Here is a 14,775-nt window from a genome sequence, read left to right on the forward strand (position 1 = left end):
ACTTTTCGCGGCAACGCGCGTTACCGCGAATCCAAAAGCTAATTGAATATGCCCCAAAGAGTTTTCAGCACAGCCAGGAACATTGTTAGCTATCGACGTAGGAGGCGGCTTCCTAAAAAAAAATTAAAAAAAATGGGAAAGATGATTATCAAAATGAAATACAAATTCCACGAGGAAGGCCTTTACCGGCAATTACATCAAAGTACAGAAAATTCTAAAATGGTGGATTCCAGCGGGGATGAATTAATATTGTGTGAGGATGATGTACACACTGTTGAGGGTGAGGAAAATGAAGATGATGACGACGACGACGTCATCTTTTCAGATCCAAAACCAAAACACGTGAGGACGATTTTGGCAAAACTAAAACACAAAGTTAATACAGAGCCAAAATCAAATCATGGGGCTAAGTGAACATCCCTAATTTCTGCGTATATCCATAAATACTGCCATATAGAATAGAGTAGAGCTGTCCTGTCAAAATAATCTATTCCCATATGTCCTGCTAAACATTTATAGAAAAATACATTGTATTGTAGCACAATTTCCCTTCTGTTTTAAGTAAAATACAAATTTTTGTCTTGTTTTTGTTTTTATGCACATCACTTTGGGGGTAAAAGTGTTGTTGTGGTTCCCATTTTAAAAATGTTACTAAATTCCTTAATTTCTCATTTAACAGCACTTCTGTGGGGTTCTCTGGCTTAGATGTGTCTGATCTACCCTCTTATGGAGAGAGTCGAGCAGTGCAGAAGGTGAATGGCATACGTGCCAGGACCCTGCTAAATACAGCCATTGGTCTGGCCCCAGTGGATGAACCCCCACAAAAGTACTATTATTTGGAAGGGATTGAGTAAATTCTATTTTTAAAGTGATTTATTTTTATGTTTTTTTGCCTTCTATGGGAGACTTTTTATAAAAGTGGAAATTTTTTACTTCACTTGTATTTTTAAGATTTGTCCTCCTTTGTACTCCATATTGTATAATGGGTTATTGAAATAAAACGTCACTCTTATACACCTCATGTAGTCATTTTATCAATATTTTTCTGACAAACATTAAAAACACAGCAAATGACCCTGTCTGAAGAGAACAGAGGCCAACTCTTTAAAGCGCAGAAAAATAATAATTTTTTTTATGGACTTAAAAAGACCACTTAAAAAGGATGTATTCACAGTAATGACTTTTTTTCATATAATACGTTGAAGAATTGTATAGTCGTTCGGTCACCAGACATTTTTAAGAACATTTTCAGATTCCTCCACTTTTATGGAAGTCGACCTCCTATTGTGACATTGTGTGTTAGTCATACACTTCTTTGTTGTGTTCCTGCAGGGGGTTCAGTAACACAGAAACACTATGCAGTGAATACAAATATTACTGTGAGCAGTGTCGAAGCAAACAGGAAGGACAGAAAAGGTGAGTCTACTCTCTTACTCGCCACTCACTGGACAAGTAGCCACATCTATATCCTTGTCATGGTATTTATACAGTACACCTCTATTGAGGATTTATTCTGCTGGTTGGTAGATGATCATGCAAACTATTGCTCCTTATATTCAAGGAGTTTTTCACCTTCAGCTGGCTTTAATGTATTTACTTTTACTAATTGCATTTTGTTTGTTTTATAAATTGTTTATTTCTGTGATTTTTAGCAAAGTCTCTATATCTAAATAGATGTTGATTTGTGTTGTCCCTGGGTACAGCTCAAGCGCTCTGCATTGAATGCAGTGTTATCCAGAGTGTAGCTGTGCATGGAAGCCTGAGCATGTTCTTGTTACATGTTTGTGAATTACTGTTGGATGTACTTCATTAAACAATTGCTTGCTTGTAGACTGTGGGGGTGGAAAAGGTACCACAATTATGAAATGTAGTAAATTCCTATTTATAAGAAGTGTAATCCTGGTGCCACAGACACTATGGTATGAACAGCAATATCAGGCAGATGTCCTGATATGGCACCGTATAACCCCCAAAACAGAACAATAATGGCTGGATAAACTGATCAAAACCAATAAGATCATTACCCATGTGCTCGACCACCTACGTGTGTCGCCAAATTGAATACCGATCTTGTTGGTTGCTGCTCGGATCGTAGCTTGCAATGAGCAGTAGTCTATTCGAGAACCCAGCAACTACATACGGTAGTTATAAATTGAGGTTATAATATAACCACTGCAATTACATTTCTAATTTTATTAAGGATTTCATTATATTTTAATCTTTTTGATCCCCAATAGTTCTTAGAAACCCTCAAAGAATTGATTATTAATAAGGTGCTATCAATCGTAATGAAGATTAGTTTAGGGTGTGCTTGCTGGAGAGAGCTGTAGGATCCCTAACTTCCACTTGGAGTGGGTGATCTGTCAATCAACAACTAATGCACTGCAACAGCTACATTAGACTATAGAGCACATTACTCTGAAGTTCTCTGTACACCAATGATCTTGTTAATGTGAATAGATGGAACGACATGTACTGTGCTAAATGTTAATCTCCAGAATTCTTTGCAGCTACATGGGCGCCTGATGTTACATTATTGAATAAGTACTTTTGAACAGGACATGATTTCTTTGAATATCTAATGTTAATGCTGAAAGACAATTTTGCTAGTGTATGTTTGGTATAATAAGAAATCTAGCCAGGCAAAGCAGTAGCTAGGACATAAAATTGTACCAGCTTGTAGAGAGCTTTACCTGTTTAATTATAAACCCAACGTTCTGCTAATGGCTTGGTGTGGTGACTATCATGCTTTTGGTTTTATTTTCTTTTTTTTTTCTGAGTCTCATGTTCTTGCTGGACCTTAAACATATATTATAATTTATGCATGTCCTTGTAACATGTCTGATCAATAACATGACAAAAGTGACTTCATTTCACTTTGATGTATGGAAACCTTTAGCCAAATATCTTGCTAATAAATTATTGTTATAGAGTATTATCTGTGTAATATATTATTTTCATCTCTCTGGTGGGCCCTTAGACCTGTGTTTACTGACTGACTCGGTATACCCCATTCTGCCATGGATAACTAATCTTTTCTTTTAATGTCCCTTCATATTTCACATTTTGTCCTTCCACTTAACCAAATGTCTTTGCCGTCTTTCCCTTTTGTTTAATCCTTTGTACCCCACTTTCCGTTATCTTTCATAGCAAGGAATGTATTACAGTTCTACACTTCTGATAATGTTTGCACTGAACAAGTATTTCCCAGCATCCCTCTTCATATTTTTTATCTCATTGATAGAAAATGAGATTTGTATGTGTATATTATTATTTAGTAAAACCATGAAGTGTTCACTGATTATGTTTCTAATCTCTTGGCAGGATGAGAGTGAAGAAGTTGCCTATGATATTAGCCCTGCACTTGAAAAGATTTAAATACATGGACCAGCTGCACCGATATACCAAACTCTCCTACCGTGTGGTGTTTCCACTTGAGCTGCGGCTCTTCAACACTTCCGGGGATGCCACGAACCCTGACCGAATGTATGACCTTGTAGCGGTGGTGGTCCACTGTGGCAGGTTTGTAAATCTCTGATGATCAAAGAGAAGAATTAAGTTGTTTTTTGTTGTTTTTTTTCTTTAACCCTTTGTGTTGATGATCAGAAGCCATCTTGGTGATCGTTAAAACGCATGTGGGCTTAGTAGCATATCTCTAATAATATATAATTCTCAAATAGTGCTTTTTTGCTGCTGATATCTTAATTGGTAATACCTTTTCATTTCAGAGTGACTCTAATTTGTTACTTTACTTTCCATGTGTTGAGTAGCAATGACTATTAGTTTTAAGAATTTTTTTATGTTCAAATCCCTGGAGGAACGTCTGTGCTAAATAAGGATATTCATTAAATAAAAATGGCTATTAATCATTGTAACTTATCCAAGGTTGCTATCATTTTCTCACTGCACTAGAAAATAACCGTTGCAAACTGATTGGTTGCCATAGCCAAGGCCACATTTTTTCTTTTGTCAGCTTTTTTGAAAATGTGTCCGACTATTTTAATGCTTTGTAATGCTGTTTACGCATCCAGGTAGCTTTCTCACTCTGTTTGCACATTTTGAAACTAGTCCTGTCTTATTAGACATTTTCTTACAAGACTCCTGTTTGTCTTATTCTCACCTATCAGAAATAGGAGTAGCTTCCAGGTCTACTGTAAATTTATAATTTTATAATACATAAGTAATAATGTGTTTGTAAACCCCTGTAATTGATATCTGTATAGACGGAGATTACTGATGTAATTCCTGCAGTCTTCATTAGGAAAAAGTATGTATTATAAGAAATAATGCACACCTTACTGTAAAGTATTGCAGATATTAGAAGGCTTGAGCTCAATCACATATTTCAAAATTTGTAAACCCTAACTTTAAACATTATACTTTTGGCTACCTTTGTCTTTTTGTTCGAGAACTCCTTCCTGGCTGTTATTTTCTAAAAGTAATGTTTTTGAAGGTTACACAAACTTCTCCTCCCGCTGGCTAGAATAAAGTGTTGGCGTCTTTTAACAGGGATTCGTACAGTCATTGAGATTGTGCTCTTAAACCTTAAACCTTCGTTCTGAAGAGCTTATTGAGCCCCTATGAGACAATAGCACCTGACTGTATTACTGCTTCATCAGCATTTGCAGCCATCATATTTGGCAATGAGACACACATTCTTTGTTTACTTTAGATAACCACTATAATTATGGGAGGAAGTTGGGTTCGAACACCTCCTTTCCCCACACTGCACATTCACACTTCTACCAGCTCTTTCCATCACTCACGTTCCCATTTTTTGAAGTACATACTGTCTGGATTTTCAACTCATTCAAATATGTTGCGGTGATCTATCATTTCCCCTGGACCACAGCAACAATTCCTTGAACATTAATCTGCTTTGCTGCCTCCTATCTTAACCTCTGACAATCCCCATCATCGTTGTAGTGGCCACTGCCTTGTGTCCTCCAGACTTTTTTTTTTTTTTTTGTTTCCGATTTTTTTTTTTTTAATTTATTTAACCTTTTCAGCTTTCAGACTATCATTTTGTAAGCTCCCCTCCACCACTTTAAGCTTTCAGCTCTTAAACTCTACCAAATTTCTTCATACACACAGGAATCTCAATTCTATTAATTTTCAACAAAATTCGGATTCGCTTGGGAAACTGATTTGGGGGAGATTAGTGATGAGGACTGGGCTATTATACTTGAAAGTCCATATAGAGTCACTACATTTAATAGATTTTGTCAGATACAAGTTTTTCTCTTACATAGAGCTTATCTTGCCCCTCTGCGGTTATCTAAATTTAGTGGTGATCAAGAAAAACTTTGTCCTAAGTGCGGAAGTCTGAGAGGAGATTTCTGACATATGTTTTGGGAATGTCTGGAAGTGTATCGCTTCTGGGGTAAGGTTATGGACTGTGTAATGCAGCTTGAAGAGGGGATTTCATCCTTTAGTCCAAACAAACAGGGTCTAGGATTAGACTTAGAAGAAAGATGCAAAACTCATTAAACTACTTATTACCACATTATTTATGTTAGGTAAAGTAGTAATTGACAGGAAATGGATGGCCCAGGAAGCTCCCACATTGAATGAATGGATATGCCTTGTGAATGAAAATCTAAGCCACAAAAGACTTATGTGTACTAGACGTAATCTAATCACCAAATATGAAAAAAATTGATGTAAATGAAGGAAAAATTCAACAATTGTCCACTTCTATGCAACAACTTCTCTACCCAGGTTCTACATTGTCCTCTACCGGTCTGGCAGTACCTTATCTGTTTTAAGGGAAGGGATGTGTAATCACACAAGGAATAGGACTGACCTCCGTCTTAAATTTTTTCAAATAAAATTTATAAGTAATATGAATGCAGAGGTGCTCTTCCAACATATAATAACTATAAACCTAAAAGACCAGAGTTGGAACTGAAAAAAAGGCACTCGAGTCCAGGGATATTAAATATGATTCACATTGTATCTATAAATTATTATTCGTGTTAATCTGATATACGTTCATTTGAGACAACATGTAATAACACATTATTGTCAGTTAGCCTTTTATTTTAAAAAAAACTATTTAAAAACAAATAAAGAGAAAAGTGTATTAAAAAAAATCAGTGCCTTTTTCGTAATAGCCGCAATCTTTTAAACAATTATTATTATTATTATTATTATTATTATTATTATCTTTGTTAGGCGCCACAAGGTTTCCGCAGCGCCGCACATAGTACAAACAGTAGACTATACAGGGTATAACAGTACAGAACAATAAACAAAAAGTACCAGTACTTCAGAAACTCCAGGCAGGCAGATGCAATAGACACGGAGCAGAAGAACGGGTAAGGAGACAGGAGGGAAGAGGGCCCTGCTCATACGAGCTTACATCCTAAGGGAGGGTAAAACAGACCAGGCACAAGAGGAGCCAGTTGAGGGAATGGGAGAGAGGGGAGAATGAGCGGAGGAGATGGGGGTTAAGTGGATGGTTGGTAGGCTTTGAGAAAGAGGTGAGTTTTGAGTGCACGTTTGAAGGAGCACAGAGTAGGAGAGAGGCGGATGGAGCAAGGGAGGTCATTCCAGTGAAGGGGGGCTGCACGGGAAAAGTCCTGGATTCTGGAATGGGAAGTGGTGATCAGAGTTGAGGAGAGGCGACTGTCATTGGCCGAGCGCAGGGAGCGGGCGGGAGTGTGAATGGAGAGGAGGTTAGAGATATAAGGGGCAGTAGAGTGGGAGAGAGCCTTGTAAGTGGTGGTGAGGAGTTTGAAAAGAATTCTGTAGGGGAAGGAAAGCCAGTGAAGGGCAAGGCAGAGAGGGGAGGCAGAGGACGAGTGGCGTGAGAGGTAGATGAGTCTTGCGGCCGCGTTGAGAATAGAGCGGAGGGGGGAGAGACGAGAGTGGGGGAGGCCGGTGAGGAGGAGGTTGCAGTAATCCAGGCGGGAGATGATGAGTGCGTGTATGATGGTTTTGGTGGCCTCCTGAGAGAGAAAGGGACGGATGCGGGCGATGTTGCGTAGTTGGAAGCGACAGGCTTGGGCAAGGGAATGAATGTGGGGGGCAAAAGAGAGAGAGGAGTCGAGGGTGACACCCAAGCAGCGGAGTTGGGTGACGGAGGAGATGGTAGTGCTGTTAACGACAATGGAGAGGTCATGGGGGGATGGGTGGTTGGGAGGAGGAAAGACAATGAGTTCAGTTTTGGAAATGTTGATTTTGAGAAAGCGCTCCGACATCCAGGAGGAGATGGCGGAGAGGCAGTCAGATACCTGAGCGAGGAGGGTGGGGGAAAGATCAGATGAAGAGATGTAGGGTTGGATGTCGTCAGCATAGAGGTGATACTGAAGACCAAAGGAGGAGATGAGAGCGCCAAGTGAGGAAGTATAGAGCGAGAAGAGTAAAGGACCGAGAACAGAGCCCTGCGGGACTCCAACAGGGAGAGGGTGGGGGGAGGAGGAGGAGCCAGATGTTGATACAGAGAAGGAGCGGTTAGCAAGGTATGAGGTGAACCAGGCAAGGACAGATCCAGAGAGGCCAAGAGAGAGAAGGGTTTGCAGCAGGAGGGGGTGGTCCACTGTGTCAAAGGCTGCGGAGAGGTCGAGGAGAATAAGTATAGAGAAGTGACCCTTGGACTTGGCCATTGTGAGATCATTACTAACCTTGGCCAGGGCAGTTTCGGTGGAGTGGAGGGGACGGTAGCCGGATTGTAGAGGGTCAAGGAGGGAATAGTCAGAGAGATGTTTGGCGAGGCGGCTGCAGACAATCCGCTCGAGAAGTTTGGAGGCGAAGGGGAGTAGTGAGACAGGGCGATAGTTAGCAAGAGAGGTGGGGTCGAGATTGGATTTTTTGAGGATAGGGGAGATAAGGGCGTGTTTAAAAGAGGAGGGGACTATACCAGAGGAGAGTGATAAGTTGAAGAGGTGAGCGAGGTAAGAACAGGCTGTGGGAGAGAGAGAGCGAAGGGGGTGAGATGGGATGGGGTCGAGAGGACAGGTAGAGGGGTGGGGAGGAGAGAATAAGGGAGCGGACTTCTTCACCTGTAGTGGGGCAAAAGGAGCACCAGAGTTGGTTGTTGCGGGGAGGTGAAGCAATGAGGGTGGCGGGGGAAGGGGAGGAGGAGGTGTTCAGTCTGATGGCCTCAGTTTTGGACGAGAAAAAGGTGGCGAAGTCAGAAGCGGAGAGGGAGGGCGGGACAGAGGGGGGGGGGAGAGAGTAGGGAGTTAAAGGTGGCAAAGAGGCGGCGGGGATGGGAGGACTGAGAAGAAATGAGGGACTTAAAGAAGGTTTGTTTAGCGAGGGAGAGGGCAGAGCAGAAAGAGGAGAGGATGAATTTGAAGTGAAGGAAGTCAGCCAGGGAACGAGATTTTCTCCAGAGGCGTTCGGCAGTGCGAGAGCACTTTTGGAGGAAGCGGGTGAGTTTGGAGTGCCATGGTTGGGGGATAAGGCGGCGTCGGCGGATAGAGGAGGCCGGGGCGACCGCGTCAAGGGCAGTAGTGAGGGAGAGGTTATAGAGAGAGGACGCCTGGTCAGGACAGGCTAGAGAGGGAAGGGGTGATAGGAGAGTTTCAATGGAGGAGGAGAAAGAGGTAGGGTCGATAGCGTCCAGGTTGCGCCTAGTGAGGGTGGCCTTAGGCGGGGTGGGAGAAGGGAAGGAGGAGAGAGTGAAGGAGAGGAGATGGTGGTCAGAGAGTGGGAAGGGAGAGTTGGAGAAGTTAGAGAGATCACAGAGGTGAGAGAAGACAAGGTCGAGGGAGTGACCAAGACAGTGTGTGGGGGAGGAGGTCCACTGAGTAAGGCCAAGAGAGGAGGAAAGAGCGAGAAGTTTGATGGTGGCGGGGTCAGAACAGTTGTCGATGAGGATATTAAAGTCTTTATTTAAAGAGGAAACAGCTGGAAGAATACAAACATCATATTAAACAAAACATACTACTATTTTTCATATACAAAACAAATGGTTTTCTTAGTTTTCAGCTTTGTGTTACTGTTAATGCTTAAGAGCAATTTTTCTATTTTATGCATGGCACTGTTGTATGGTAAGGTCAAAAGAGAACTGTAGCAAAGCGGTTACGCTATTATTTTAGATGACCTTGGTAAAACAAGGAACAATGGGTTACAAAAACCATTTATTTCAAACCATGAGTATGTTATAGCTACATATTTTCTAACATTGACTCTAGCAATGCAGCATCTATAAATACAGGGGTTTGGCCTGATCCCATTTCAAGACATAGGTAGTTTATGTTCCCATGTGAACAGCCGCAATCTTTTAAGGGACAAAAACTTTTTCTTGTCTAGTAAGGAGGTCTATTGTCAGGCATATATTGATTATACCAAGGACAACACTTATTATGTAAATGTCATTACATGTAGGTACATGTAATGTTCTCTTAACCCTATACTCTCACAAATCAGTCTATGGCTTTGTCTTGTGCTCATCCCAGCCTTGACTAAAATCTGTAATACCTCTCTCTTCACTCCTATCTTTCCTTCATTATTCAAGTATATTTTGAAAAGAAAAGAAACAATTTCTGAGCCAAACTCTCAGGTTACCATCTCATGTTTCAGCTCCCATGCCCCTCCAAGGTTCTTGAGACTTAAACGCTTTCTTTCCTCACAAACTATTTCATTAGGTTTTCATTCCTCATCCAAATTCTGAGTCAAAAATGACACATAGGTAATAAGCATAAGATTGGATGTGGGGAACAAAGAACAGTTCTATTACATACATCGAAGAAACATTTTCAAAATATGTATATTGGTACACAAGACACTGGTTATTGTAATTGCCTTCTTACTGGTCTTACCCTAACTAGACTTTCACCTATATAATCTATTTTGAATGCATTGACTATACTAGGTTTCCCTGTAAAACATTCTTCTACTACTGCTCCTCTGTCAGTCGCTACATTGGTTGCCTGTCTTTTACTGAATCTGTATAACACTTATACTAACAAGGCCATGAACAAAACTGCATCAACATACATCTTTGTCGCTAAATGTCTCCCAATTTAACCCCTCCATTCTGCAAAATCTGCACCTCTCTTCCACGCTCATTACTGACTACTATTCCCAATTACTGGACTCTTTTAAGGCTGCACTGTGGAATTCCCTCTCGTACAATAAGATGCACCTTCAGGCAAGCATATCAAACAACCCTCTAAGCCCCAAACTAAAATTGTTGTGTAACTGGGTCATATTGCCCCACGAAGCACTTTTTGCCATTGTAGTCTGACTGCATCATTATGCACTGTGGAACATAATCTTATGTATCAAACTTCTATATTCCTATAGATTTGTAGATCTGCAAGCAAGTCCCTCTTTGTCCGTCTGTTAATACTCAGTCTTGTTTTATTACTGTGTTCCCAGTTGTAAAGTACTCTAGAATGCAACACTGCATAAAAAGTAGATATATTATATATTTTAACCTTTTTTATTTATGTGGTCACAAAAGACATAAAAGTTGAATGTTAAAACCAGAGTTGTGTTTATTTTGTTATAATGGCCACCACCAAAATCAACTGAATAACAACGATTTCCTCTTTTTACTGAGGCAGCGGCCCAAACCGGGGACACTACATCACCATCGTAAAGAGTCATGGATTCTGGCTGCTGTTTGATGATGACATTGTAGAGGTTGGTTTGTTAGTTTTTTGTTTTTCTTTTGTCATGTCAGATTTTGTATATTTGCCAAATAACCTCAGCCTGTGAAACATCTAGTTCTGTGTTCTAGTATACAATGTAAGCATTCTGTAAATTCAAACCTGTATATCTTAACCAATGCATGCTGTTCTCGCTAATTACATATTGACTATATTGCCAGGCTTCACGTGTTCAGCTTTGGTTTCATTTGCCTTTTTAGTTAGATTGTAACCCTGGAACCAGAATAATGATGGCCTCTAGGATACGAAGCAAATTGTTGACAATATAGTAGAATGCGTTGCATAGATTTAACACTTGTTCAGTAAAAAGCATTGCAACCTACTTCCTAATATGTTCTGATAGGTGTCCTTCATTCTTACTTAATTTGAAATAATGTAGTCCAGGGCCGCAATGTGTTGACTCAAATATGTTCGTTTAAAAAAAAAAAAAAAAAATTATAATTTTGTTCTCATACTATGTATTTTTATCTTTTTATATTTTGTATACAATTGCATCATTAGTATATAGTGACTTGGAGTTTTGGTTAGACATCCGAATTACAGTGCTCCTCTTTATACTACCAATTTAAGCCAAACTGGCATCATAGCAAGGGTGACATAGAATATAATACAATTTAATGTACTGTTATGGTGGTAAGTGAGGGTGGTGCTATATAAAGAGGGTGTTTATAAAGAGGGTAACTATACTTATGTTATACTTTATGTTACTTATAACTGCTGTTATGCAGTTCAAATGAAGAACGTTGTTAGATTAAACTAAACATAAGGCAATAAAGCTGATTAAAAAAATATTTGAGTCCCAGCTACTATGCAGATACGTTGCTCCTATTTAGGAGAATAGACTTCTGCAAAAATGGCGTACTGGGTACAGTATGGATTTTATGACATTTTCTGGAGGTTGGCTCATATCAATTTACAAAAATGGAGTCCGTTTATTTACATGCTGTATGTTTAGGAGACATAGGTTTTAGTGGTAATCAACAAATATTTCTCCTTTGCTGTTTTTCATTTTTGAGTTATTGTAGAAAAACATTATTGGTAGAAAAGGCTTTTCGTTGTCTAGAGAGATATCTTTGTTTACTCTTCTCTCCTTTTGACCACAGAAAATTGATGCCCAAGCCATTGAAGAGTTCTACGGTTTAACATCGGACATTTCCAAAAATTCCGAGTCAGGATATATCCTGTTCTACCAATCCAGAGACTAAACCCCATTCTGGGGCCAAAAAAATGCTTAGTGCTGAACAAGGGCAAACTGTTGGACAGTGAATGAGGCATAAACGTCCTATAACGTGGACATAAAAGATTCACATAACTGCTGCCGTGGATATCTGTATTCAGTTCCTGGAAGGACTTTTTCACATTTAACTCCTCTGGACACCGCAGTATACAAAGCAGGTCTTCTCCAATAAGCCACTTCAATCTGTTTTCTCTTTACCAAGCTTTTTCCATCGCCCAGACAGGTCAAAACCTTCCAAACTCCTTATAGGCTGAGAAGAGTGGTTTGTTGCTGTTTTGTTGAAGAGTCCGTGGGAAGGATGACATCCACTACTGAGTGTAATGAGTCACTCGGACCCAAGCAAAGAAGATAGCACTTTGTAAGACAGAGAACGGCTGTGGTTTGGTGCTCAGTTCATTCACATTCAAGTATTTTAAGGTTACAAAAATGTGATTCATAACAACCAAGTTATTGTTTCATATTACTTATAATCACATCCGTTTCTGCACCATCTTCAGTGATTCCTGCCTTCCATTTGTTTGCTGTAACACTCCTTGTAGTGAGTGTTAAGAGGCTGCTGTTCTGCACACTAAATAATGGGATCACTAGTTTTTTTTGTTATTTAATATTTCTTTCAATATATGTTTTGAATTTTAGCACCTTTTTTATGATTGAAGACCTCTTCAAGTATTGCTGCAGTAATGGACATAGACGGACAAGGGTGCAAAGCTCAAGATGGTTGCCACCCCCATTCCGCAAGCACCCTAATCAGGAGTGTTGCTAGGATCGAATTACATTAGCGCACGTGAGTTTCCTGCCATGTTTAAGTCACTTGTGCTCCTGTGATTTGGTGCCAAGAATGTGGATGGCTGAATAAGTGGTAGGGTTGTTAATCCTTGCTCTGTAGGCTCTTTGCAACTGCTGTCCATAAACCTCAATTACAAATGACAGACTGAACAGTTCAGTAGGTTTAAAGTGTCAAAACCCATGAATAAAGCAATTTACCCCATCTATCCATACTTGATTTTGAGTTTAATCTGTGGTCTTATATAACATACCTGTTACTCCTATAACAAGTGATTTGAATGAGATTCAGTTGCCTCCCCTGTGTGCTACCTCCTTCCACCCCATTTGTGCCAGGAGAACACATTTAGAGATAAGATAACTTTCACAAGAAACATGTTTCATGGCCGACCTGGCCACATCACAGAGCTACAATGGTCCAGAGATACCTTCTTCTATTTTCCCCTTTGCTTCACCATTCTACACTATATTTGTAAATTTTGCATTTCAGTTGAATGTCTATGGATCGGTGGTAGGTACTGGTAACACTGAGAGTGACTACCATAAAATCTAAACTGACTTTCCCGACTCATAATACATGATGACTGACCTTAACAATGACGCAATAAGTCCCCGGCAGCGTGATAACAAATCCCGATCACCAGAAAGAACATCATTCTTTTGACGTCATTTTAAATTTCTACCTCCTATATATGTCTTTTTAAAGCAACAATGCCGATTCTCAGGTGACCTAATTCTTACACTTGGGAAATAACAATAAGGTTAGGTCTAGGGACCCGGCATTGCCGCTTTAAAAATACTGATTATAGAGGTTGCGATTTAAGTTAACGTCAAAACAGACTGCTGTTCTTACTGCTAATCGGGATTTATCACACTGTTGGGGACTTGTTGTCATTGTTAAGGTTAATCATCATTTACTATGAGTCGGGCAAGTTAGTTTAGTTTTTGTCGGTTCGTGGTAGTCACTGTCGTTTACACCACCTCCGTTCATTCGTACCACACCCCTATGGATAGAGCTGGGTTATTAGTTCACTCTGCGTTTGGGGAAGATTAGGAGCATTTAAAGCCAAATTTGGACTGTGAATTTGTGCGTAATGCTCTGACACCTGAAATAATGTTACTATTGCTAAATTGGCATTCTGAACACTTAAGCTGGGTACACACTACAGGGTTTTTGTCCAATAATTGGCTCAACCAGCCGACATACGACCGCTCGTTCGAAAGTTGGGTCAGTGTGTGTGTGTGTAGTGACACGATGGTCGAAAGTCTGCCCAAATGAACGATTGTCGCCTCATTTGGTTGGTCAATATTTTCGTTCCAATCTCCTTTTCTGTTGTGTAGTGTGTATAAGTTTTCGACCGATCATGTCTATCCTCCGATACTTCCTCGACCTGGGGGGCGTGTGTATGTAAATTTGTGACGCCTGTACCAGTCTCATGTGGTGCGGTATCTGCACATCAGACTTGTGTTTTCTATAGATGTGTGTGTCAGGTTGCAGACCATTACACTTGTTTAAAGCACCTGTGTTATTACCCTTTGCATTTATCTTTGGAGCCTATTCATATTTACCTTTTATAAACTTTTACCTTTATAATCTATTAACCTTTATTAACTAATATTTATAAAATACATAGAATAAATCAGTGTTGATGCAACAGTTTTATTGCTGAAAAAAGTACATTTATTTTATTGTAGAATGACAAGTGAAAAAAATAGTATTACACTTAAAAGGTGCTACTGGTTTGTGGTACAACAGTTCCAAGCAGCAAATACATTTTGACAAAAGTATTCTCAGGGTGTTTAATTTTAAAAATTTTTTTAATTAGAGCAGTTTCTGAAAAGTGACATCATTCATACGAAGAAAATTCTTAGTCATCTGGGTTGTTGTCCCGTATCTCCTGTAGCCACACGCATATGAGAGTTGTCTCTCCTCTTGAACCAATCTTTGTTCCAACAAGATCTATTTTTTATTTTTCTCCTTTTTTCTCTTTGGTTCCGTACCTACAGTCTTCTTGCCACAGTAAGCAGGAAAAGTGCAGTTGCTTTTTCTTCTACTGTATCCATTGTAGGTTTAAAAATAGGAATGAATGAAGAGACAGCATTGCCTTCTCTTTTTTGGGTGTTAAC

At 39.8% G+C, this 14,775-nt stretch overlaps 1 protein-coding gene across 1 annotated transcript in view; it reads left to right on the forward strand.

Annotated features, from left to right (window-relative positions):
• The window catches only part of LOC142100693 (ubiquitin carboxyl-terminal hydrolase 12-like), a 52,441-nt gene extending 39,580 nt beyond the window's left edge, over nt 1–12,861 (forward strand). The window contains exons 6-9 of the mRNA XM_075184421.1: nt 1,333–1,416; nt 3,325–3,522; nt 10,524–10,602; nt 11,732–12,861. Coding sequence (XP_075040522.1) covers nt 1,333–1,416; nt 3,325–3,522; nt 10,524–10,602; nt 11,732–11,833 — 463 coding nt within the window. The 3' untranslated portion in view covers nt 11,834–12,861. The remainder of the gene's footprint in view (nt 1–1,332; nt 1,417–3,324; nt 3,523–10,523; nt 10,603–11,731) is intronic.
• Nucleotides 12,862–14,775: the final 1,914 nt, after the last annotated feature.

Source organism: Mixophyes fleayi, chromosome 9 (genome assembly GCF_038048845.1).
Source record: "Mixophyes fleayi isolate aMixFle1 chromosome 9, aMixFle1.hap1, whole genome shotgun sequence".
In the NCBI taxonomy this organism is placed as follows: domain Eukaryota; kingdom Metazoa; phylum Chordata; class Amphibia; order Anura; family Limnodynastidae; genus Mixophyes; species Mixophyes fleayi.